This window comes from Chelon labrosus, assembly GCF_963514085.1.
Source record: "Chelon labrosus genome assembly, chromosome: 9".
NCBI lineage: Eukaryota > Metazoa > Chordata > Actinopteri > Mugiliformes > Mugilidae > Chelon > Chelon labrosus.
The window spans coordinates 120,195-144,581 of record NC_140359.1 but is presented as its reverse complement, the minus strand read 5'-3'; the positions used below and the strand labels follow the sequence as shown (position 1 = coordinate 144,581).

Below are 24,387 nucleotides of genomic sequence, written 5' to 3'. Positions count from 1 at the left end.
CCCTCCATGAATATGCCTCCCCAAACCATCACTGACCCACCACCAAACCAGTCATGCTGAATGATATTACAGGCAGCATAACATTCTCCATAGCTTCTCCAGAACAGTTCATGTCTGTCTCATGTGCTCAGGATTAACCTGCTTTCATTTGTGATGCCAGTGATGGACCTGCCAGTCTGGTATTCTGTGGCAAATGTCAGCCAAGCTACATGGTCTTACTAGAGGACGTCGGGCCCTCGAGCCACCCTCATGAAATATGTTTCTGATTACTGGTCAGACACATTCACACCTGGCCTGCTGGAGGTCATTTTGTAGGGCTCTGACAGTGCTCATCCTGTTCCTCCTTACCCAAAGGAACAGATACGGTCATGCTGATGGGTTGAGGACCTTCTACGACCCTATCCAGCTTTCCTAGAGTAACTGCCTGTCTCCTGGAATCTCCTCGATTCATTCATTCATCTTCTGTAACTGCTTATTCCTGTTAAGGGTCGTGGGGTCTGCTGGACCCTATCCCTGCTGTCATTGGGCGAGAGGCCGCCAGTCTACCACAGGGCTAACACGGAGAGACAGACAACCATTCACACTCACATTCACACCTACGGCCAATTTAGAATCACCAATTAACCTAACTAGCATGTCTCTGGACATGCAGACACAGGGAGAACAGGCAAACTCCAGACAGAAAGGCCCAGTTGGCCCATGGATTCGAACCCGGGACCATCTCGCTGTGAGGCATCAGTGCTAACCATCTCACCACTGTGCCGCCCTAATCTCTTCCATGTGAGTTTTTTTTTTTTTTTTTGCTCACCACTACCCAAATTCTCAGGCTCATTGACTCCATTCTCCATACCATGAGGGTTGCATGACCAGCAAGTTGATCGACTGATGTCCAGCCTTTGGCAACACCATGCCTGTGGAAAAATTCCTGGTTCTATTGTCAGAGACTTCTCTGGTGCCAGAGACTTCCTCACTGCCGCCATCTGCTGGTGAGTATCAAGCTCCAGCGTTGGAGGGTTTACCTGTGTTCGTGTATGCTGACCCCTCCCATGCTCCGGGGACCAAGACATCCCCAGTGTCTCAGCCTGCTGATCCCTGCTTTGGCATCAAAGACTCTCCCAGATTCCTGGACTACTATCTTATCCCAGGCTTCGCAGTCAGAGACTTCCCCTGTGTCCCTGTCTTTTTATGTTTTCCCTGTTCCAGCATCAGAGACTCTCCCAGCGTGTCAGTCTGCTGCCATCTCTCAAGTTCTGACATCAGATTGTATCTCCTTCTCAGAGACCTTTCAGGGATGTTGGGCTGTGAGGAACTTACGTTCAAGGTCAGAGGCACTCCCTATGCCTTCATCTTTTGATGCGTTCAGATTCTCCCCATGTCTAGGTCTGCTGACATCTTTCAAGTTCTGCTGTCAGAGACCCTGAATCCTTGTCTAGTGACTCCTTTCAAGCTCAGTCGGTCATGGTCTGTTATGTTCCAGGCTACTTTTGCCATTGCTGTGATCTGGAGTATCTCAGCCTGCAGTGTTGATTTCCAGCCCAGCCTTCATTGCTGGACTCCTCTCAGGATAGAGAGCCCACATCATCAGGCTCCATGCCTACCTCCAGGGAGTCTTTGCTGTCACCAACAACTTCGAGATCATCTTGACCTTTGTCGCTGGTTTCCTGCCAGGCCTTGGGAGGACTCCCGTCTTCCTCCACAGGTTCACCATCCTCTGTAATGGTCTGCTACTTGGCGTTATGTGCTCCATCATGCTTATTTGGGAGCTGTTTTTGGAATTTAAATTCTCTCCCTTACTGTACTGGACAAAAACAACATCCAGATTCCTTAATAGCGCCAGTCAGACCAAAGGAGAGACTTTCAAAACTCAATCCCACGGTTTAAATTGCTGCTGGCAAACTTCAGTCTGCCTTAAGTTTGCAGTTGTGAGCAATGCAGTTTATCATGGGTACAGCAGTTGTTTCTGGGGTTATCTTGGAATCCTTCTGACATAACTGCTTTTCCTTTCCCCCCTGTTCACTGAGGTCAATTTGGTAGAGTCCTAATGTTAATGCCCACTAACCAGAGGGTGAGCTGTCCTATGCTGTTGAGCATGGCGCTGAACTTCTTACTTGTTTTTGTCAGATTTGCTTCAGATTTTCTTTTATTATAATTATTATTATTATTATTTTTTTTTTTGATTCTTATCAGTCCATGCAAACAAAGTTGCTGGATCCCTACTGATTTTGTTGCGATTTTTAGGGGTCCACGCATTTCTTCTTCTTCTTATTATTATTATTATTTTAATGAATATTCTTATTGTAGCTAAAGTGTCTGCCCAGGACAAACTGCAAAAGTGAAAGCCATCAAACCTGGTAACTTGGTAGAAGTCCTAGCATGTCACTTTGCCAAGGTGTCAGTACACATGCTTGCAGCTTGGTGGCGCTAAAGTAAGCCAATTTACATTTTGCCTCATATCTCGAGAACCATGTGCCCTAGAAACAAAATTTGTCTCTGATTCCTTAGATAGCAATGGTTCTAATGGACTAGGCCACACCTATTTCCGCCTGCCACGTTTTTCTACCATTTTGAAAAAATTGCACCTCAAAGCAAAATCAACTCCTCCTAGCACACATCCAATTCTCAGAAAACTTGGTATGTATCATTTATGGACAAAGATAATGAAAAGTTCTCAAAAGAACTTTTAGCAGGGTTATTGATTACAAAGTTAATGGCTAATTCATTTTTACGACCTGGCACAGTATAACTCCAAAGCCATTATTTTCTACTCTCCTCCCGGATTCTCAACGCATGCTACTCCCTTGTAAACAAACCCACATTGCAACTACTGCAACCGAACAACACAGCTGCTGAATGATTGGCTGTTTGCCTGTTACTGGTGACGTCAGGGGATATGATAGGTTGTTTCCGCACGCTGGGTCCGCCCGTCTGTTAGCTGATTGCCTGTTCGGCAAGAACGAACTCCATGAAGACAGCTCCACTTCGATAGAAATTCGATTCAAAACAAACAACAAGCTAAAGTTCTGTCTCGGCCAGACGCGGGCACGGCTTACAGTCACAAACACGAGACAACACACTCACCACGGCAGAAGCACCGGGCCCGAGTGGCGAGTCTGCCGCGGCTTCGTCGTTAGTGGCACGCCCGCCGATAGGGGGGGACAAACGGGTCTGCTGTCCCGGGCCCAGGATAGAGGGGGGCCCCAGAACTGGGCCCTCATTAAATTATGGAATAATTAAAAAATAATAATAATAAAATAAGCCTATTTGTGGAAAAAATATGTCATATTTGATTTGCCTAAAAGCTTTTAATTTGTTTTCTTCCTAATTGTCCTTGAAATAGTGGTCAAGAACCCCCCCCACCCCAACACAAAAACGTAACGTAACCTAACAGGCTAGCTCTAATGTTAACGTCCATTAGCTTGTATAAAAGCCTGACACAACACGTTATCTTTGACAGAAACAGTTGAGTTTGGTAGCTCCGTCAGAGAGGATGAGACAGAGAGGAGAGAGACCCAGCTGCAGTCAGGTGACAGAGAGAGTGATGCGGGAGGGGCCCGAGGGGGGCAATCTAAAATTATTTTGTCCCGGGCCCAGGCAAGACTGTCAGCTGGCCTGGTCAGTGGCACCATTAATTTTGCTCAACATTATAAGTAATTAATAAGTATTTATAACTTGTACAAATACATTGCAGTTCACAAAAATGATGATAATAAAAAAGGCCTCAGTATCGCGATAATACCCGGAACCGTGATACTTTGTCTGGTATAGTATCGTGGTTACTCATTTTGGTATCGTGACAACTCTAATCCTAATATATTTAGGCTGAATATCGATATACGATATATGTCCTGATATGGAGCTTTTGTGGATGACTTATGCAGTGCGCAGTTTCACACACTCTTCGTACTACAGTTAACCGAATATTTTCCATCATTGACCATTTTCTTAAAAACTTTTGACTAGTTTCAATTCACACCCCTGACCACTTGGTGGCGAGTGACCTTAGTAATTGGCCCTTGTCTCTAATCTCAATTTGCATTCCAAACATCGTGGAACTTTTATCAGTGCGCGATTTCCTGGTACGATTATATTGATGCACACGTCAGAGCTCGGTTAACCATAGACATATATGTATATATACACTATATTACCAAAAGTATTCGCTCACCTGCCTTTACTCATTCTATGAACTGAAGTGCCATCCCATTCCTAACTCATAGAATTCAATATGATGTCGGTCCACCTTTTGCAGCTATTACAGCTTCAACTCTTCTGGGAAGACTGTCCACAAGGTTGAGGAGAGTGTTTATAGGAATTTTTGACCATTCTTCCAAAAGCGCATTGGTGAGGTCACACACTGATGTTGGTCGAGAAGGCCTGGCTCTCAGTCTCCGCTCTAATTCATCCCAAAGACGCTGCTCAAGCCGCTCCGTCTGACCTGTTTTTGTTTGGATTTTTTATTTTTTACTATTTTATTCCCGATTATTTTTCTTAAATTCTTGTATATTCGTTACTTTAGCTGTACAGTTATAGATAGCCTTTTTTGTTTTGATTGTTTGTTTTGTTTTTCCACACTTTTGTTGCGTTTTGTGGGGTCTGTCTCCGGTTCGCGTTTTGGTCGTTTTGGTGATCAACTGTTTTATTTATTTTTTTTCTGCTGGTTGCCATCGGCGAGGCCTATTTTCACTGCTGTTGGACTTGCTGTCTGCTTGTGTGGTGGGAGCTGTGTTGGACTCGAGCTTGCTGGTGTCTCTCCTTTTCCATCCTGACGCTGGGCCAAAATAACGTCAGTATCAGGTAGTTTTCGAGTCTAGCGGTTGCTGCTCGTACAACACCTGCTCGGAGACTCCCTGGAATTGGTCATCGCTGCTGCTACCTCAGCTGGCAAAGTGGACACAGGACAACCTGGGCTCAGCTTGTCCCTGCCATCGTGAAGTGCATCTGGGAAGTCTGAAACCACCCATCGCCCCTGCCGCAGAGTTGGAAGTCCTTGTAGCTAGCATCCTGGCTACGCGGCTAAAAACAACCTGCACTTCTTCCACGCTGTCGCCGGCACCACCACTATGTTGAGTTACACCCCCAACCAGCTGATGAATCTCAACAGCTTTTTCACTCCACCATGCACTGCAGTGATTAAGCAACTTGGACTTCTCCGCCGCCCACGCTACATCCATAGAAGTTCCCGCAGAAAGTTTGTCTGCTCACAGACAAGTCCTACCATCCCGGTCCATCCCGGTCCATGCATACGTCATCAGAGCGCTGTCTCCCACCGGATAAGTAGTTTGGGCGTCTCCATGGCAACACCTCTCAGTGAGCTAAATGGGAAACGCGGAGTGGATTTCAGTCTGCTACGGCCAGTGCAAAGACCTGTTGCATCATCAAGTAGCAAAATTGAACTCTTAAATGCACAGTCTATTACAAACAAATCCTGCCTTATTCATGACCATATCCTGGATAAACGTCTGGATTATATGTGCATTACAGAGACCTGGCACCCACCAAATACTTTTTCCTCTTTAAATGAGAGCTGTCCCCAGGGATATAGCTACCTCCAGAAAGCTCGCAGCACAGGACGCGGTGGCGGCCTGTCAGTTATCTATCGCAGCGATCTGGAGCTATCTCTGCAACCATTACCTGAACTGTCTTCATTTGAATGCCTTGCATTTAAATCTAAGTCCCCTTCCCCTGTGCTGTTCCTCCTCATTTACCGACCACCAAAACCAAACCCGTCATTTATCACTGAGATGTCAGATCTTTTCACAACTTTCTGCACATCCTCTGCCGATGTCATAATTTTAGGTGATCTGAACATCCACGTTGACACCCCCTCCTCCCCTTTTGCAGCTGAATTTCTTCAGATACTGGACTGTTTTAATTTAAAACAACTTGTTGATGTCCCCACGCACACCAGGGGACACACCTTGGACCTGGTCATTACAAATTCTGCCCCTCTCACCAACCTGCAGGTGTATGACCTAGGTGTGTCTGATCACAAGGCCATTTCTATGGATCTGCAATCCCCATCCAGCCTCTCCAAGCCTAAGCGGAATATCTGTTTCAGAAACCTAAAAAACATAAACCCAGAACTCTTGGCAGCAGACTTTCAACATCTTTCCACACACTTTTCATCAGCCGATGAAGCAGTGGACTACTACAACAGCCATCTGAGCAGCCTCCTGGACCTCCATGCCCCTGTTAAAACCAGAACAGTCACCTTCACCCGCTCAGCTCCCTGGTTCACAGATGGGCTTCGTAAGATGAAGGCAGCAGGGCGAGTCCTTGAGCGGCGCTTCAAAGCTTCTGGCCTCACTGTCCACAAACAAATGTACCGGGTGCAACAGCAAAAATATGCTCAGTCCCTCAAAGATGCAAGGTCACAGTTTTACTCCGATGCCATCAGAAACAGTCCAGGAAATTCCAAGCAGCTTTTTTCCACCGTAAATCACCTTCTCAAACCACAACCCCCTCCACTTACTGCCACTACAGAAGAGCAGTGCAATAAATTCATGGATTTTTTCACATCAAAAATTGCACATATTCGCTCTGCTCTTTTTGGTCCTCCCACCCAAACTGTTCCTACAGCGTATACTGTCTCACAACCCCTAATCTGCTTTCCTGTGGTTTCATCAGAAGAGGTGCAGAACATCATCAGGAAGATGAAATCCTCGACCTGTCCTCTGGACCCTCTCCCAACCTCCCTGGTGAAAACCCATATCACTGTCCTAACCCCCCTGATCACCGCTATTATAAATCATTCCCTCCAAACTGGTCACGTTCCCCCTGCCTTAAAAAATGCCATAATCAGACCATTACTCAAAAAACCCACTCTTGATCCGGACGTCCTATCCAACTATAGGCCCATTTCTAATCTCCCCTTCATATCGAAAGTACTTGAGAAAGCAGTTGCCACCCACCTTCTGGACCACCTCAAACATAATAACCTTTTTGAAAAATTCCAGTCCGGTTTCCGCTCCGCTCACAGCACAGAGACTGCCCTCGTCAGAGTCACAAACGACCTCCTCATGTCATCTGATGGTGGCTCTCCCTCCCTCCTCATCCTCCTGGATCTTTCTGCTGCTTTTGACACTGTCGACCATGGCATTCTTTTAAACCGGCTCCACCTCACCACTGGACTCAATGACACTGCTCTCAGTTGGTTCAAGTCATACCTCACAAACCGGACAGAATACATCTCCCTGGGTCACTCCAAATCACATCCACACACAGTCACCTGCGGTGTCCCCCAGGGATCAGTCCTTGGCCCCATCCTCTTCATCCTCTACCTCACCCCCCTTGGCCAAATCATCAGCCGTCACAAAATTTCATTCCACTGCTATGCTGATGACACGCAGCTTTATGTAAATGCCACAGCTGCAACCCCATCCTCACTGTCATCCCCATCAAAACTCACCTCCTGCCTGGAGGAGATAAAGTCATGGATGGAGCACAATTTCCTCCAACTAAACAGCTCCAAAACCGAAGCCATACTGATTGGCACCCCTCACCAGACCAAATCATCATCCATAACCAGCATCACCTTCTCTGGCGCCAACATCCCCCTTTCATCAACAGTCACTAATCTTGGTGTAAAAATGGACTCTCAACTCACGTTTGAAGCCCATATAAATCACCTCTGCAAGACCTCCTTCTACCACCTCCGTAACATTTCCAAACTCCGCCCCATTCTCTCCCTCTCAGATGCTGAAAAGCTGGTTCATGTTTTTGTCTCCTCCAGACTGGACTACTGTAACGCACTTCTCATCGGGATTCCTAGCAAGAGTCTGCAGAGGCTTCAGTACATCCAAAACTCTGCAGCTAGGATCCTGATGAGAGTGCGGAAACATGAGCACATTACCCCCATTCTCCACTCACTCCACTGGCTTCCCGTCTCCACCAGGATTGAGTACAAAGTTTCCCTCCTCACTCACCAATGCATCCATGGACACGCACCCCCCTATCTCAAAGAAATCATCAATCCACAAAACACAACACGCTCCCTCCGCTCCACTCAATCAAACCTCCTCCACATACCCAGAACCAGACGGAGGACCATGGGAGATAGGGCCTTCTGTGCTGCTGCCCCACGTCTGTGGAATGCCCTCCCTGACACCTTGAGGGCACCACAATCCACTGACTGTTTTAAAAAAGGTCTTAAGACATTTCTTTTTAGCAAAGCTTTTGGTCCCCTTTAGATGTTTTTTCTTTTTTAAAACCTTTTCTTCTTCTTTTTAACCTGTAGCACTTTGAGATATTTGATGTAAAGTGCTTTATAAATAAAATTTATTATTATTATTAAAGGTGTTCTATCGGGTTCAGGTCAGGACTCTGTGCAGGCCAGTCAAGTTCATCCACACCAGACTCTGTCATCCACGTCTTTATGGACCTTGCTTTGTGCACTGGTGCACAGTCATGTTGGAAGAGGAAGGGGCCCGCTCCAAACTGTTCCCACAAGGTTGGGAGCATGGAATTGTCCAAAATGTTTTGGTATCCTGAAGCATTCAATGTTCCTTTCACTGGAACTAAGGGGCCAAGCCCAGCTCCTGAAAAACAACCCCATACCATAATTCCTCCTCCACCAAATTTCACAGTTGGCACAATGCAATCTGAAATGTACCGTTCTCCTGGCAACCTCCAAACCCAGACTCGTCCATCAGATTGCCAGATGGAAAAGCGTGATTCATCACTCCAGAGAACGCGTCTCCACTGCTCTAGAGGCCAGTGGCGGCGTGCTTTACACCATTGCATCCGACGCCTTGCATTGCACTTGGTGATGTGTGGCTTGGCTGCAGCTGCTCGGCCATGGAAACCCATTCCATGAAGCTCTCTGCGTACTGTACTTGGGCTAATCTGAAGGTCACATGAAGTTTGTAGCTCTGTAGCAATTGACTGTGCAGAAAGTCGGCGACCTCTTTGCACTATGCGCGTCAGCATCCGCTGACCCCTCTCCGTCACTTTACGTGGCCTACCACTTCGTGGCTGAGTTGCTGTTTTTCCCAAACGCTTCCATTTTGTTATAATAGAGCTGACAGTTGACTGTGGAATATTTAGGAGCGAGGAAATTTCACGACTGGATTTGTTGCACAAGTGGCATCCTATGACAGTTCCACGCTGGAATTCACTGAGCTCCTGAGAGCGGCCCATTCTTTCACAAATGTCTTGTTTCACAGTCTGCATGCCTGAGTGCTTGAATTTATACACCTGGGGCCAGGCCAAGTGATTAGAACACCTGATTCTGATCATTTGAATGGGTGAGCGAATACAATGCCTCCCTGTGAGGAACCAACTGGACTGTGGTCATTGCTGATACATATTCATCTTCTTTTGTAACTGCTTATTCCTGTGAAGGGTCGCGGGGTCTGCTGGAGCCTATCTATGTAAATACAAGCCATTTACCATTTACATACAAGTCAGATGGGCTTTATCTTCATACATCATGCAGAAGTCACATGGAATATGATATATAATAATGATCTATACAGTCAGGTCCATAAATAATGGGACATCGACACAATTCTAATCTTTTTGGCTCTATACACCACCACAATGGATTTGAAATGAAACGAACAAGATGTGCTTTAACTGCAGACTTTCAGCTTTAATTGTACACCTAAATCAGGTGAATGGTGTAGGAATTACAACAGTTTGTATATGTGCCTCCCACTTTTTAAGGGACCAAAAGTAATGGGACAATTGGCTGCTCAGCTGTTCCATGGCCAGGTGTGTGTTATTCCCTCATTATCCCATTTACAAGGAGCAGATAAAAGGTCTAGAGTTCATTTGAAGTGTGCTATTTACATTTGGAATCTGTTGCTGTCAACTCTCAATATGAGATCCAAAGAGCTGTCACTATCAGTGAAGCAAGCCATCATTAGGCTGAAAAATCAAAACAAACCCATCAGAGAGATAGCAAAAACATTAGGTGTGGCCAAATCAACTGTTTAGTTTAGTTTATTGGTTTTGTTTAGTGGTCTTTTGGCCAAAAGTGGTTTGGCACATTCTTAAAAAGAAAGAACGCACCGGTGAGCTCAGCAACACCAAAAGACCCGGAAGACCACGGAAAACAACTGTGGTGGATGACCAAAGAATTCTTTCCCTGGTGAAGAAAACACCCTTCACAACAGTTGGTCAGATCAAGAACACTCTCCAGGAGGTAGGTGTATGTGTGTCAAAGTCAACAATCAAGAGGAGAATTCACCAGAGTGAATACAGAGGGTTCACCACAAGATGTAAACCATTGGTGAGCCTCAAAAACAGGAAGGCCAGATTAGAGTTTGCCAAACAACATCTAAAAAAGCCTTCACAGTTCTGGATCAACATCCTATGGACAGATGAGACAAAGTTCAACTTGTACCAGAGTGATGGGAAGAGAAGAGCATGGAGAAGGAAAGGAACTGCTCATGATCCAAAGCATACCCCCTCATCAGTGAAGCATGGTGGTGGTAGTGTCATGGCGTGGGCATGTATGGCTGCCAATGGAACTGGTTCCCTTGTATTTATTGATGATGTGACTGCTGACAAAAGCAGCAGGATGAATTCTGAAGTGTTTCGGGCAATATTATCTGCTCATATTCAGCCCAGTGATTCATAACTCATTGGTCGGCACTTCACAGTGCAGATGGACAATGACCCGAAGCATACTGCGAAAGCAACCAAAGAGTTTTTTAAACATATATACAAACTGTTGTAATTCCTACACCGTTCACCTGATTTGGATGTAAATACCCTCAAATTAGAGCTGAAAGTCTGCAGTTAAAGCACATCTTGTTTGTTTCATTTCAAATCCATTGTGGTGGTGTATAGAGCCAAAAAGATTAGAATTGTGTCGATGTCCCAATATTTATGGACCTGACTGTAATATTTGTACCACCACAGTATCCAATGCTTATACAGCAGTCGTGAAGATTTGTTCAAAAGTTGAAACAAGCAAAGATTTGGATTCCGTGCCTACTTATGAAGTATTTTTGCTAATGCCAATCTTGGAGACAAAAGCAATTCTTTCTTTCTGTTGTTTAATCTTCTAGCACCTACATGGGGCCCAGGTGTGGATGGATAATGTTGGCCAACCATGTGACCAGGTCAACACTATAGAAAGACACATGAAATACCTGCGATGTCTTCAACATATAGAGCAACTAAGGTACTGTAAACTGTGGTAAATTGGTGTAGGGACATTCATTAGTTACAAAAGGAGAGTGACATATTAGAAGCAAATACTAGGCTCGATGTCTGTAGATTAGTGGTCTATGGCAGTAATGTCTTTAAGACATGGACAAGCTTTAAGCTTTGCTTCAAACGGGTAATCAAATCTGCAATTACTCTAAACATTGAAATCAGAAGAAGTACTGTTACGTTCACATATGTTTGGACACTTAAACATTTTGTGTTGTTTTAGCTGATTTCCAAAAGACGTTACAGTTGTTGAAGAATATAGACTTAAAGTACAGAAGAACTATAGGAATTATAACCATTTTTATACAGTCTCCTATTTTCTGATATCAAATTCCAAACATATGTAACGCACAATTTCTGATCTTCCAAGCAGATGTAAAAGGTGGTACAGGTAACTTGATATATGAGGAAATGCTAAATTGATCAGCCACAACATTAAAACCACTGACAGGAGAAGTAAATAACATTGACCATCTTGTGACAATGCAGTGTTCTACTGGGAAACTTTTGGACCTGGCATTTGTGTGGATGTTACTTCCGTATGTACCACCCACCTAGAACAGATATGGCGCCCCCACCCCATTGCAATGACACTCCTTGATGGCAGCAGCCATCTCCAGCAGGACGCAGCTTGACACGGGCAAATGTTAAGGAACAACTAAAAGAAACATGAAAGACGCACTAGAATAAACCTGATCCACAAAGACCCCTCCCCTCAGCCCACAAGACCTGAAGGGCCCCCACTAACAACATTCTATTGCCAGACACCACATGACAACCTCAGAAGGCCCACGTCCATTCTCCGATGTGTCAGAACTGATGAGGCACAAGGGAGACCAACACAATATTAGGCAGGATGTCATAATTTAATGTCTGATTGTGTATAATCCACATGTATATGCATACAGTTTGAAAAGGTTTTAAATCCATATTTAGAACAAATCTGATATACTATGACTACTACTACCATGTCAGATATCCCTGTTTGTAATGTGAGAATCTTGATGATTTTACTTTTTTTACATTGATGGAAACTCTTTCACTGCAAGTTATGTTTTGAGTAGGGATGGGACTCGATTAAAGATATTGATCTAATTAATTAGAGGCTTTGTAATTAATTAATCTCGATTAATCACATTTAATCGACTCAGACATGAATATTGTAAATTCAATCTCTTTTAATGTCTGGAAAAATGCATTTAATAGCATTTCAATTCAGAACAGTAGAAAAAGAAAATGTCCCACACGTTAAAGTCCCACCCCTAGTTTTGAGAAATACTTAAGAAAACACATACAGAATGCGTTCATTTTACATTTTTTAAAAGATGTAAAAAATAAATTATGTGAGTAACAGGGCTGACAGCAGTTAAAAATAATTTGTTTTACCGTTTGTGTAAGTTATATTTATCAGTGCAATGGAGTTATAATGGGATATTCATAATCCTTTAATTTAAAAGGAATAAAATAATTCATAATTCAAGATTCTTTATTGCCAGATATCCTGTAACAATGCGACATCATTACCAGTAATGAAATTCACTCGACTTCTCAGAAGCAAAATATAATAAATAAAATGGAACAGAATAAAAAAAGATGAAAAAGATAGAAGAAAAAAAAAGATATGTATATGTGCCAATTTACCGGTTCAGTAGGCTGATGGCTTGTGGGTAAAAACTGTAACTGAACCTGCTGGTTCATGTGCGTTGCCCGATGACGTTGCCCTTGTGGCATGACCATCTGAGATCCTCGCTGATGTTGATCCCCAGGGACCTGAAGCAGTTAACTCTCTCCACTGCTACTTCCTTCAGGTAGATAGGCACATGTGTCTGCTGTTAGAGCCACTGTAACATGCCTCTTTTTTGTCCCTGTATTGTCTTTTAGCAGATTTATAGACTTTCTGAGGTCATACTAGGCTTTCCTTAACTCACTGGGGTTACCGGTGTGAAAAACTGCTTTCCATGCTCTGAGCACTGAGCAGACCCCTCCGTTAATCCACGGCTTCTGGTTGGGATATGTCCGTGTGGTCACTTGCGGCACATCATCATTGATACATTTACTGATGTATCCCATTACTTGCTCCTTGTACTCGCTGATGTTGTTGCCGGAAGCAGCTCAAAACACGTCCCAGTCCATGGAGCTGAAGCAGGACTGCATCTTATTGGTCTGTCCATTGCTGCATTGTTCGCATCACAGGCTGCTCATGTTTTAGTCTCTGCCAGTGGTAGCAGCAGGACTGCAGAGTGATCTAATTTGCAGAGGGCAGGGGCAGGCTTTGTAGGCCTGTCTGAAAGGAGTGTAAACATGGTCCAGGATGTTATCACCACGGGTTGGAAATTCCACGTGTTGATGGTATTTCAGCAGTACTCTCCTCAGGTTGGCTTCGTTGAAGTCGTCAGCCATGATAAAAGCAGCCTCTGGTTGCAAAGTTGCATGATGTTCGATAAGCCTGTACAGCTCTGTGTGCCTGCGTAGTGTCTGCTTATAGGTGTATACAGTTGAAACCAGATGTTTACATACACTGTGTTAAAAGACATATAAACATTTTTTTCCTCACTGTCTGAAGTTAAATCAGACTAAACCTCTCCTGTTTTAGGTCAGTTAGGATTACCAAAATTATTTCTATTTGCAAAAATGAGAGAGAGAATTTCTTAGAGAATTATTCATTACTTTCTTCAAAGTCAGAAGTTTACATACATTTCCTTAGTATTGCCTTTAAACTGTATGACTTGGGTCACACGCTTTGGGTATCCTTCCACAAGCTTCTCGCAATAGTCTGCTGGAATTCTGGTTCATTCCTCCTGACAGAACTTTTCAGATCTGCCCACAGATTTTCTATGGGATTGAGATCGGGACTTTGTGATGGCCACTCCAAAACATTGATTTTGTTGTCCTTAAGCCACTTTGTAACAACAATGGCAGTATGCTTAGGGTCATTGTCCATTTGGAAGATCCATTTGCGCCCAAGCTTTAACTTCCTGGCTGATGTCTTGAGATGTTGCTTCAATATTTCCACATATTGTTCTTTCCTCATGATGCTGTCTATTTTATGAAGTGCACCAGTCCCTCCTGTGGCAAAACAGCCCCACAACATGATGCTACCACCCCCATACTTCACAGTTGGGTTGGTGTTCTCAGGCTTACAAGCTCCCCCCTTTTTCCTCAAAATGTAACGATGGTCATTATGGCCAAACAGTTTCATCAGATCACAGGACATGTCTCCAAAAATTAAGGTCTTTGTCCCTGTTTGTATTTGCAAACTGTAATCTGGCTTTTTTATGTTGCTTTTGGAGTAATGGCTTCTTCCTCGCTGAGTGGCCTTTCAGTCCATGTCAGTACAGGACTCGTTTCTCTGTGGATAATGACACTCTCTTACAAGCTTCAGCCATCATCTTGACAAGATCTTTAGCTTTTGTTTTGGGGTTGATTTGCACATTTCGTAATCCTTTAGTAATCCTAACTGACCTAAAACAGGAGAGGTTTAGTCTGATTTAACTTCAAGAAAGTGAGGAAAAAAGGTTTATGTGTCTTTTAACACAGTGTATGTAAACATCTGGTTTCAACTGTAAAAATTCCCTGGGCAAATAAAACGGTCTGCATGAGATTGTTAGGTGGTGCTCATGATCAGGGGAGTACCCCCACAATATTGTTTTGTTGTTCACTATAGTGCAGACACCTCCCTTCTTGTTTTTACCAGAGTCCAGCAAGGGCTGGATCTAGGGCTGCAACAACGAATCGATAAAATCGATAAAATTCGATTATTAAAAGAGTTGGCAACGAATTTCATTATCGATTCGTTGTGTCGCACGATTATTATGCCACGGAGATGTTTTTTGTATTAAAAAAAAAAAAAAAAAAGTTGAGTAGAGCGCGGAGCTGACTTAGAGGAAAGACCATCGGAGAGACCCTAACGTTGTTTTGAAACATGGCGGAGGCGGAGAAATCAGTACAACCTAAGTCATCCAAGGTGCAGTACGCCGAAATTAAACTACAAATGAGACCTGGAAGTGGAGTCCAGTGTTCAGCCTGGTTTGTAATGTGTTGCTGCACCGGGTATGGTAGGTCGTATGGCGCAGGCGAAGCGGGGAGATTTTTTTTTTGTCACGTAGCGTTTGTTAGCGATATGTATTTATGCCTTTTGGATTCGAGACTTCTCCTGTCACATGAACCTCGTTTTCAACTTGGGAAATGGCAAGATGTAAGTTTAATGAGTGCTGGCTTTGTAACGTGAAGTTGGAGAGAAGCTTAGCCACGTTTGCTAGTAGTATGCTTCAACATGAAGTAGCAGGCAGGAGACGAAGTGTAGGGATTTCAGCACAATAGATTTATTAAACAGAACCATATAAAGCCAGGTCTAACGGCATATTAAAGAACACTATAATAACCGATAATAAAACGTTCGTGGATTGTAGCCTTTACCAGCGTCCACATAACGGAGATGGTGGAAGTCAAAAAAAAAGAGACGGATGCAACAAGAGTGTCACCTGCTGAACTAAGCGATGAAAACAAAGGAGGCGCCGCCGTGTGGCGTAAACTGGTACTGCTCCATGTAATACTCTGGCTGTTACAGCTTGAATGAAGAGATTTCGTTGATTAGCTGAAACATGCTGAACAATCCTTATGAGGCGAACTGCAGACTCTACCGATTTTTTTTTTAAATGATTGAATGAATCATTTTTTAAATGATTACTTTAACAGCTCAGAGATGTTCAAGGAGCAACCTGTTTATGCACTTTCTGCTCTGTGAGTTCTGTTTTTGAATAAAGGGTTGGAAATTAATGTTTTTTTTTGTCCGATTCATCGATTAATCGAAAAAATAATCGACAGATTAATCGATTATTAAAATAATCGTTAGTTGCAGCCCTAGCTGGATCCTTCCAGTGGCGCTGGTGCCCTGTGACTCTGTGACTCCTTTAAGATAAGATAAGTGTTTATTGATCCCACGTATGGGAAATTAACTTGTCACAGTAGCACAGAATTTGTCAAAAATATATACAAAACAGTGACGACTTAAAAATTACCAGGGGAATATAAAACACAAGTACTGATTGGAAAAATATATACAAAAAAATAACAACAAATATAAAGACATTCTGTATATACACTGTGGTGGTGGAATAAAAAATTTACAAATAAATAGATTGCTAAAACTTTAGGAAAAACTATAAGTTGGTGAGGTAGTGGTTTGTGCAAAAAGGCAGATTTATTTGTGAAAAAAGATAGTTATTATTGACTCAGGCTGGTGGTGTACAGCCTGATGGCAGCTGGAATGAATGACCTGCGGTAGCGTTCTTTCTTGCAGCGTGGATGCAGCAGTCTGCTGCTGAAGGAGCTGCTGAGGTCTGAAACAGTCTGATGCAGTGGGTGAGAGGGGTTGTCCATGATTGATGTCATCTTGGCTAACATCCTCCTCTCACCCACCTCCTCGATGGAGTCCAGAGAGCAGTCCAGGACAGAGCCGGCCCGTCTGACCAGCTCGTTCAGTCTCTTCTTGTCCCTCTCTGAGCTTCCACTGCTCCAGCAGACCACTGCATACAGGATGGCAGAAGCCACCACAGAGTCGTAGAAAGTCCTGAGCAGTGTCCTGCACACTCCAAAGGACCTCAGTTGTCTAAGCAGGTGGAGACGTCTTTGGCCCTTCTTGTACAGGGCGTTTGTGTTATGTGTCCAGTCCAGTTTATTGTTGAGGTGAACACCCAGGTACTTGTAATCCTCCACGACCTCGATGTCCAAGCCCTGGATGTTCACCGGTGCAGTCAGCAGTGGTTTCCTGCTAAAGTCAATCACCACCTCCTTTGTCTTGCTGGCGTTGATGTGCAGGTGGTTCAGAGCACACCAGTCCACAAAGTTGGTGATGACCTCCAGGTACTCCAGATCGTTTCCCTGAGACACACGCTCGACAATGGCTGTATCATCAGAGAATTTCTGGAGGTGGCAGCTGTCAGTGTTGTGTCTGAAGTCCGATGTATACAGGGTGAAGAGGAAGGGAGAGAGCACAGTACCCTGCGGCGCCCCCGTGCTGCAGACTACCACATCAGACACACAGTCGTGAAGCCTCACATACTGCGGCCTGTTGGAGAGTTAATCGGTGGTCCATGAAGCCAGGCTACTGTTAACTCCAGCTCCCTCCAGCTTCCCCCTGAGCAGTGATGGTTGGATGGTGTTGAAAGCACTGAAGAAGTCGAAGAACATGACTCTCACAGTGCTACCGGTGTTCTCTAGGTGGGAAAAACATCTGTGCAGCAGGTAGATAACAGCATCTTCCACACCTATGCCTGGACGATAGGCAAACTGCAGCGGGTCCATGTTGTCGTTCACCAGATGACGGAGGTGGCCCAGGATGATCCTCTCCATGGTCTTCATCAGTTGAGAGGTCAGGACTACTGGCCTGAAGTGGTTCGGCTCACTGGGACGCGCAGTCTTGGGAACTGGAACCACGCAGGATGTTTTCCACAGGAGCGGAACTCTCTCCAGACTGATGCTCAAGTTGAAGATGTGCAGAAAAATCCCACAGAGTTGATCTGCACAGTCCTTGAGGAGTCTGGAGCTGATGCCATCAGTGCCAGTAGCCTTCCTTGGTTTGATCCTCCTGAGCTCCCTCCTCACCTGGTCTGTTGTTATGGAGAAGTTGGAGGGGTGGTGTGAAGAAGCCCCTGTAGTGTTAGGTGGGGGTTGAGGTGAAAGGCTCACCCCAGCAGAGTGTAGTGGGAGGAGGTGTGTTGCTGGTGACCTTCCAGAGATGCTCTCGGGGGTGGCGATGTTGCTGACGGAGATGTTGTGGGGGGTTGGGGATAGGGGGTGGTTAATGGGTGCCGTTTGGTCTGGGCTGTGGAGGGTGAGGGAGGAGGCAGGGACACAGTCAAACCTATTGAAGAACAGGTTTAGTTCATTGGCCCATTCACGGTCTCCCGCTTCTGGGCCCCATCCACTGTCCTTCCCGTGTCCAGAGATGGTTTTCAGGTCTCTCCAGACCTCTCTGGTGTTGTTACCCTGCAGGCGCTCCTCCAGCTTCCTTCTGTAGCTGTCCTTGCCCCTCCTTATCTCTCTCTTAAGCTCCTTCTGCACCCTCTTCAGCTCCTCTTTGTTCCCAGTTTTAAAAACCCTCTTTTTCTCCTTCAGCAGGGTTTTTAATTCCGGGGTCACCCAGGGTTTGTTGTTGGAGAAGCACCATACCTTCTTCGTAGGTACAGTGTTCTCCACGCAGAAATTTATGTAGTCAGTGCAGGTTGTCAGACTGTCAGTGTCTTCCCCATGTGGCCTGCAGAGCACATCCCAGTCTGTGGTGTCAAAACAGTCCCTCAGCGCCATACTGGCCTCCTCAGTCCATCTCCTCACATACCTTTTGGTGGGTGGTTGTTTGTTTACCATAGGTATGTAGGCAGGGAGCAGATGAACTAGCCTGGATACCAGATCCATGATCCATGGCAAACGTTTATTTCCTGGTGGGAGGGCACAGTTTGAGGTTTAAAATCATTGGAGTTCCTTTAACCAATCACTAACGTTTGGTAATGACGTATGTTATGCGCCGGAGCCTTCAGGCTCTGCTGCCTCGTACTTCCGCTTTCAAGAACGCAACAAGTAAACAAATCGCTACTCTACCATCCCCCATTGCAATTAAGGACGCGAAATTGGAATAAAAGTGCTGTAATGCCAGGAAGCATATCCACAACGGAGCGAATGGCTTTGAGTATAGCCGTCTCCGTTCGTGTAAACATTTCAAACTCGGCGCGCAACTGAAACTTAATCGCTCTCAGACCCGCCCTCTGTTCGCTGATTGGTTCGCCAACCAGTTGGCCGGAGTAAACGTTAGCGGATCAAGCTATTCCAGACGGAGTACTGTAGGGAATGCAAATGAGCGGAAGTACGTAGGCAGGCGGAGCCAGGCTACAGATGAACCAGGTTGTGGTCAAAACGACCCAGTGGGGGGAGGGGGGAGGAGCTGTATGCATCCTTGGTGTTTGCAATTAAAAATACACATATTCCAAACCTCGCCAGGTGTACATCCATTGGATTTAAAGTCCGACTGAGGTTGGCGACAAAAATGACACGAGACAGCACGAAAATACACAAAAACACGGCAAAACTCTCAGAGCTACTGTAACTAGCTGCCGGCATGTCTGGCGCCATCTTGGATCTATGACTACTTTACGACTACTTCCGGCTCTCTGTGACTACTTTTGGCTCCTGCTGGCGCACACTGACACCTCATGGCGCTCTGTGGTGTACACCGACACCCTGTGACTTCTTGAGAGCTAGATCCTTCCAGCAGCACTGATACCCTGTGACTACTTGTGACACCTCACTGGCAATGACTGTCGCCCTCTCCGCAGTTGATGAAGTTTATCAAGTGTATCTTTATTCATCGAGTTGTATTTAAATAATATAAAAAAAAAAATAAAAAAAATACATTTAAGTGACATGTCGGCAACAACCGGGAAGGGAAAGATAGGAAGTGGATAAGACTGTGACATCTCAGTGGCGATCAGTGGGTTGCACCGTTGTTTTGTCTACAAACAATCTTATGTTCGATACAGAGTAACGATGATCACTGTCAATGTATTTATTTATTTGCCTTGGCTGTTTTTTATCCTCTTTTTTTCCCAACAAAACATAATGAATGATTTAAATATGAACAACACAACATTAGATACATTTAGTGTAAAATGTTCTTTCCCATAGGCTGGGCCTATTTGTTAGAATTAAATATAAAGATGTATGACCTGAAATAAATGACATTTTTATTTAACTGCTCATTACAGAAACATCTGTGGCTTTGCCACTGTGCATTTAAAGGGAAACTACTGTTTTTTACAACCTGGACCTTATTTCTAGCATAAAATATCATTGTTTACTCACCAATATCACTTTTGTTTCAGTTGCACTTGTTCAGGAGATAATTAGATCAGTGTATATCCATATAGCGGGAGTGGTCAGGGCATCGAATCGCAGCCTCTAAATAATGCATTATCTGTAGCGAAACTTGTTCATTCCGCCAATACTTTGTTATGATACGCAAGTGTTATTCCCCGTTGAGTCCGGAGTTACGTGTTAACATCATGTCTTCTGACCTCTGACCGGCGCACGCACCCGGTCGGCTTGTTTACCAGTAATTTGCTACTGCTAAGGTTCGTGCACAACCTCAGAGTCGGACAGATATTCAGCCATGTTGCAAAAAACTAGCAGTAACAAATTACAGGTAAACAAGCAGACCGTTGCGGGTGTGCGCGCCGCTCAGAGACATTGTCCAGGTCAGAAGGTGATCATCTGCGTGGCTTGTGTCACGTGACCACCTTGTAATCGCGCAAGTTGCGGTTAGAAAATCGTGTTTTATCAAATTGCAATATTATCGCAAATGCAATTAATCGTTCAGCCCTAGTGGTCGTCATACTGTCCTATTGTCTTTCAAAGCGGCAGAAGTATTCATTCAGGTTGTTGGCCAGGCGTGAGTTGTTCACAGAGTGGGGGGTTTGAGCTTGTAGTTGTGATGTTCTTGAAGCCCCTCCAGACAGAGCTCGAGTACTGTTGTTTAGCTTCCCTCACTGCTTTGCTAAACTTGTACTTTGACTCTTTGAATTTCTCTCCGTCTCCACTCCTGAATGCCTTCTCCTTCTCCAACCTGAGGTACCTAAGTTTGGCTGTGAACCAGGGTTTGTCACTGTTATAACTCACCCTGGGCGGCACAGTGGCGAGGTGGTTAACACTGATGCCTCACAGCGAGAAGGTCCCGGGTTCGAATCCATGGGCCGACTGAGCCTTTCTGTGTGGAGTTTGCATGTGTGGTACTCCAGGTACTCTGGCTTCCTCCCACTGTTCAAAGACATGCTCGTTTGGTTAACTGGTGATTCTAAATTGGCCGCAAGTGTGAATGTGGGTGTGAATAGTTGTCTGTCTCTCTGTGTTAGCCCTGCAATAGACTGGCAACCTGTCCAGGGTGTACCCCGCCTCTCGCCCGATGACAGCTGGGACAAGCTCCAGCAGACCCCGCGAGCCTTAACAGGAATAAGCGGTTACAGAAGATGAATGAATGAATGAATAACTCACCTTGGTGCGTGTTGGAATACAGCAGTCCTCACAGAAGCTGATGTATGATGTCACTGCTTCTGTGTACTCATTCAAACTGTTGTTGCCGCCTTGAAAGTGTCCCAGTCACAGCTAAGACCAGCTTCACTAGTCTTAGATGTCCTCACAGCAGGTTTACAGAGTTTAAGTTTCTGCCTATAAGCTGGAATCAGGTGGTTCATGACGTGGTGTGATTCTCCCAGTGGAGCACGGGGGACAGCGTCAAAGGCATCTTTGACTGTGGTGTAGCAGTGGTCCAAAGTTCTATGTTCCCTGGTGGGACAGCTGATAAATTGTTTACATTTGGGGCGATCGTGGGAGAGATTTCCTTTGTTAAAGTCACAGAGGACAGTAACTAAGGAGTCTGGGTTAGTTTTCTCCACGTGTAGAATCTGGTCGGCCAGCGTGTGTGTTAGCTGCCGGCGGAATGTAAACACCGACCAGAATGAATGAAGAAAACTCACAGGGGGAGTAAAAGGGTTTGCAGTTCATGAAAAATGATTCCAAGTCCAGGGAACAGTACTACTGGATCACTGTCACGTCCGTACACCAGCTACAGTTAATGTAAAAACATAGACCTCCACCTTTCATCTTGCCGGAGAGCTCTGTGTGGCGATCCGCTCTGAAGAGTTGGAATCCTTCCAGGTGCAGCGCGGAGTTCTGTATTAATCCACTCAGCCAGGTCTCGGTGAAGATATTCAAAGCTCTCTGTTTTTCCCCACCCGTAGCTGTAGTTCTTCTAGCTCAGGGCAATTCAATTAATTGGGAATTGGGGCCAGCTCATGAAACTGAGGCAAACTAAGGGGCCAGAGAATAAAAATAATCACAGTAACAAATAAAGAAATTACAACAACATACTGAAGGAGTCAATGTATTCTATTTTGTAATTGCAGAACAGCATATGCACAAAGGGTTGCCAACTCCATGAAAAATAAATAAGGGACACCTTATTGGCAGGGCCAGTCAACCCGATTGCCTTCACCCGTGGTGAATTTCTTTTTTTTTTTTTTTTTAAACTTCTTTTTATTGACAAATAGAAATAAAAAAAGGACATAGGAATGCAGTTACAATTGTATTTTCTTAACATATAAACAACCCTTCACCCTCCCTCCCTGACTGGACTTACTGAAAAAGGATAACCCAAAATGTAGCACATACAATTTCTCAATAAAACAAATTCAAATTACATTATGAATTAAAATAAAACATATACATGAAAAAAAAAAAAGAAAAAAAAGAAAAGAGATGTGGACAGTATGACCCTTGAAGTGTCAAGCATAACATGGTTTAATGGACTGTTGGGTTTTCTATGTTGTGTTGGGGGGTGAGCCCTCTCCTTGGATCATGAATAATCCTGTTAACTGGGCAGTTCTTGAAGGCCATCAAAGTATGACAATAAAGGCTCCCAAACTGAAAAAAATTTGGTAGAGCCTCTTAAAGTAAATTAAATTTTTTCCAAATGTAGAAAAAGCATTACATCCTGTAACCATTGTGCCGCAGTAGGTGGGATGCTTGATTTCCAGAGTAATAAAATTCTTCTACGTGCTAACAGAGATACAAAAGCTATGACATTGAGTTGTTTTTTTGTCAGGTTCATTTCTGTATCTGGTACACCAAATATAGCAATCTCAGCACAAGGTTGTATAGTCACCCCAAGAACATTAGACAGAACCTCAAAAATTGTTGACCAGAAATTTGCCAGCATATGGCATGTCCAGAACATATGAGATAAATCCGCTATATCTGTTTTACATCTAACACATCTGCCATCCACCTCAGGATAGAATGAAGACACTTTAGCTCTACTCCAGTGCAACCGGTGTACTACCTTGAACTGAATGAGACCCAATCTCGCACAGGAGGTGCTGTTATTTACCCTTTGTAAGGCTTCAGTCCAAATTTCTTCAGACATTTCAATCCCTAGTTCTTTTTCCCATTTAGCCTTAATTTTCTCTAATTTATCATTATTCATAGACAGAATTAATGAGTATGAATGTGATGTAAACCCCTGCACCCAAAAAGGAATTTCCAAAAGTGAATCCACAAGGGATTTACTTGGGAGAGATGGAAATTGTGGACTATGGCTTTTGGCAAATTGGCGAGACTGGAAATAACGGAAAAGGTCATTCTGCTGAAGATCGTATTTAGAACGTAGGTCACTAAAGCTTCCAAAAATACCATTTATATAGAGGTCACTAAATTTTAGGATCCCTTTCCTATTCCACACAGCAAAGGTCTGATCTAATTTAGCTGGCAAAAAGGCATGATTATTACATAGTGGACTCTGAAGTAAGAGTGTTTTTCTTGTGTCAGTATGTTTCCTAAATTGGCTCCATATTTTCAGAGTAGAGATTACAACTGGGTTAGATGTAAATTGTGAAATCCTAACTGGGAGGCTAGATGTGGTTAAGGCCTGTAGGGAAGTTGACACACATGACCCACCCTCCAAGACACACCAATCCGTATTTGGGGATTGCATCCAGTATGTAAGTTTGTGTACGTTAACTGCCCAATAATAACTTCTAAAATTAGGAAGAGCTAATCCACCCTCTGCTCTTTGACGTTGAAGAAAGTCTTTTGAAATCCTAGGATTTTTACCATTCCATATGAATTTTGAAACCAATTTATCTATTTGAGAGAAAAATGACTTTGACAGGAAAATAGGCAGGCATTGAAATAAAAATAAAAACCTCGGCAAAACATTCATTTTAACACAATTTACTCTACCAGCTAAAGTCAGATGCAAGACATCCCATCTCTGCAGGTCAGATTTGAGTTTAGAAATCAATGGGGTAAAATTTTTATCAAAGAGCTCTTGAAAGGAAGGAGTTATATTAATGCCTAAATATTTAAACCCAGATCTAGAGATATGAAATGGCAATGCATGATCAGGGAGTTGGATCGCCAGTTTGTTTACTGGAAAACATTCACTCTTTGACAAATTCAGTTTGTAGCCTGAAATTCGTCCAAAAATATTTAACAATGCAATGATTTCATCAATGCATACCAGTGGGTTAGATATATAAAGCAACATATCATCAGCATAAAGAGATAACTTATTTTCCAATCCAAATCTCCTTATACCTTGTATTGACGGTGTAGATTTCAAAAAGAGGGATAATGGTTCAATTGCCAACGTAAACAAAAGTGGACTAAGTGGACAAC

The 24,387-nt window shown here is 44.1% G+C and overlaps 1 protein-coding gene across 1 annotated transcript in view; it reads left to right on the top strand.

The window, feature by feature from the left end:
• rint1 (RAD50 interactor 1) overlaps positions 1 to 24,387 on the top strand; it is a 107,187-nt gene that overhangs the window by 6,156 nt on the left and 76,644 nt on the right. The window contains exon 3 of the mRNA XM_084552149.1: positions 11,019 to 11,134. Coding sequence (XP_084408275.1) covers positions 11,019 to 11,134 — 116 coding nt within the window. The remainder of the gene's footprint in view (positions 1 to 11,018; positions 11,135 to 24,387) is intronic.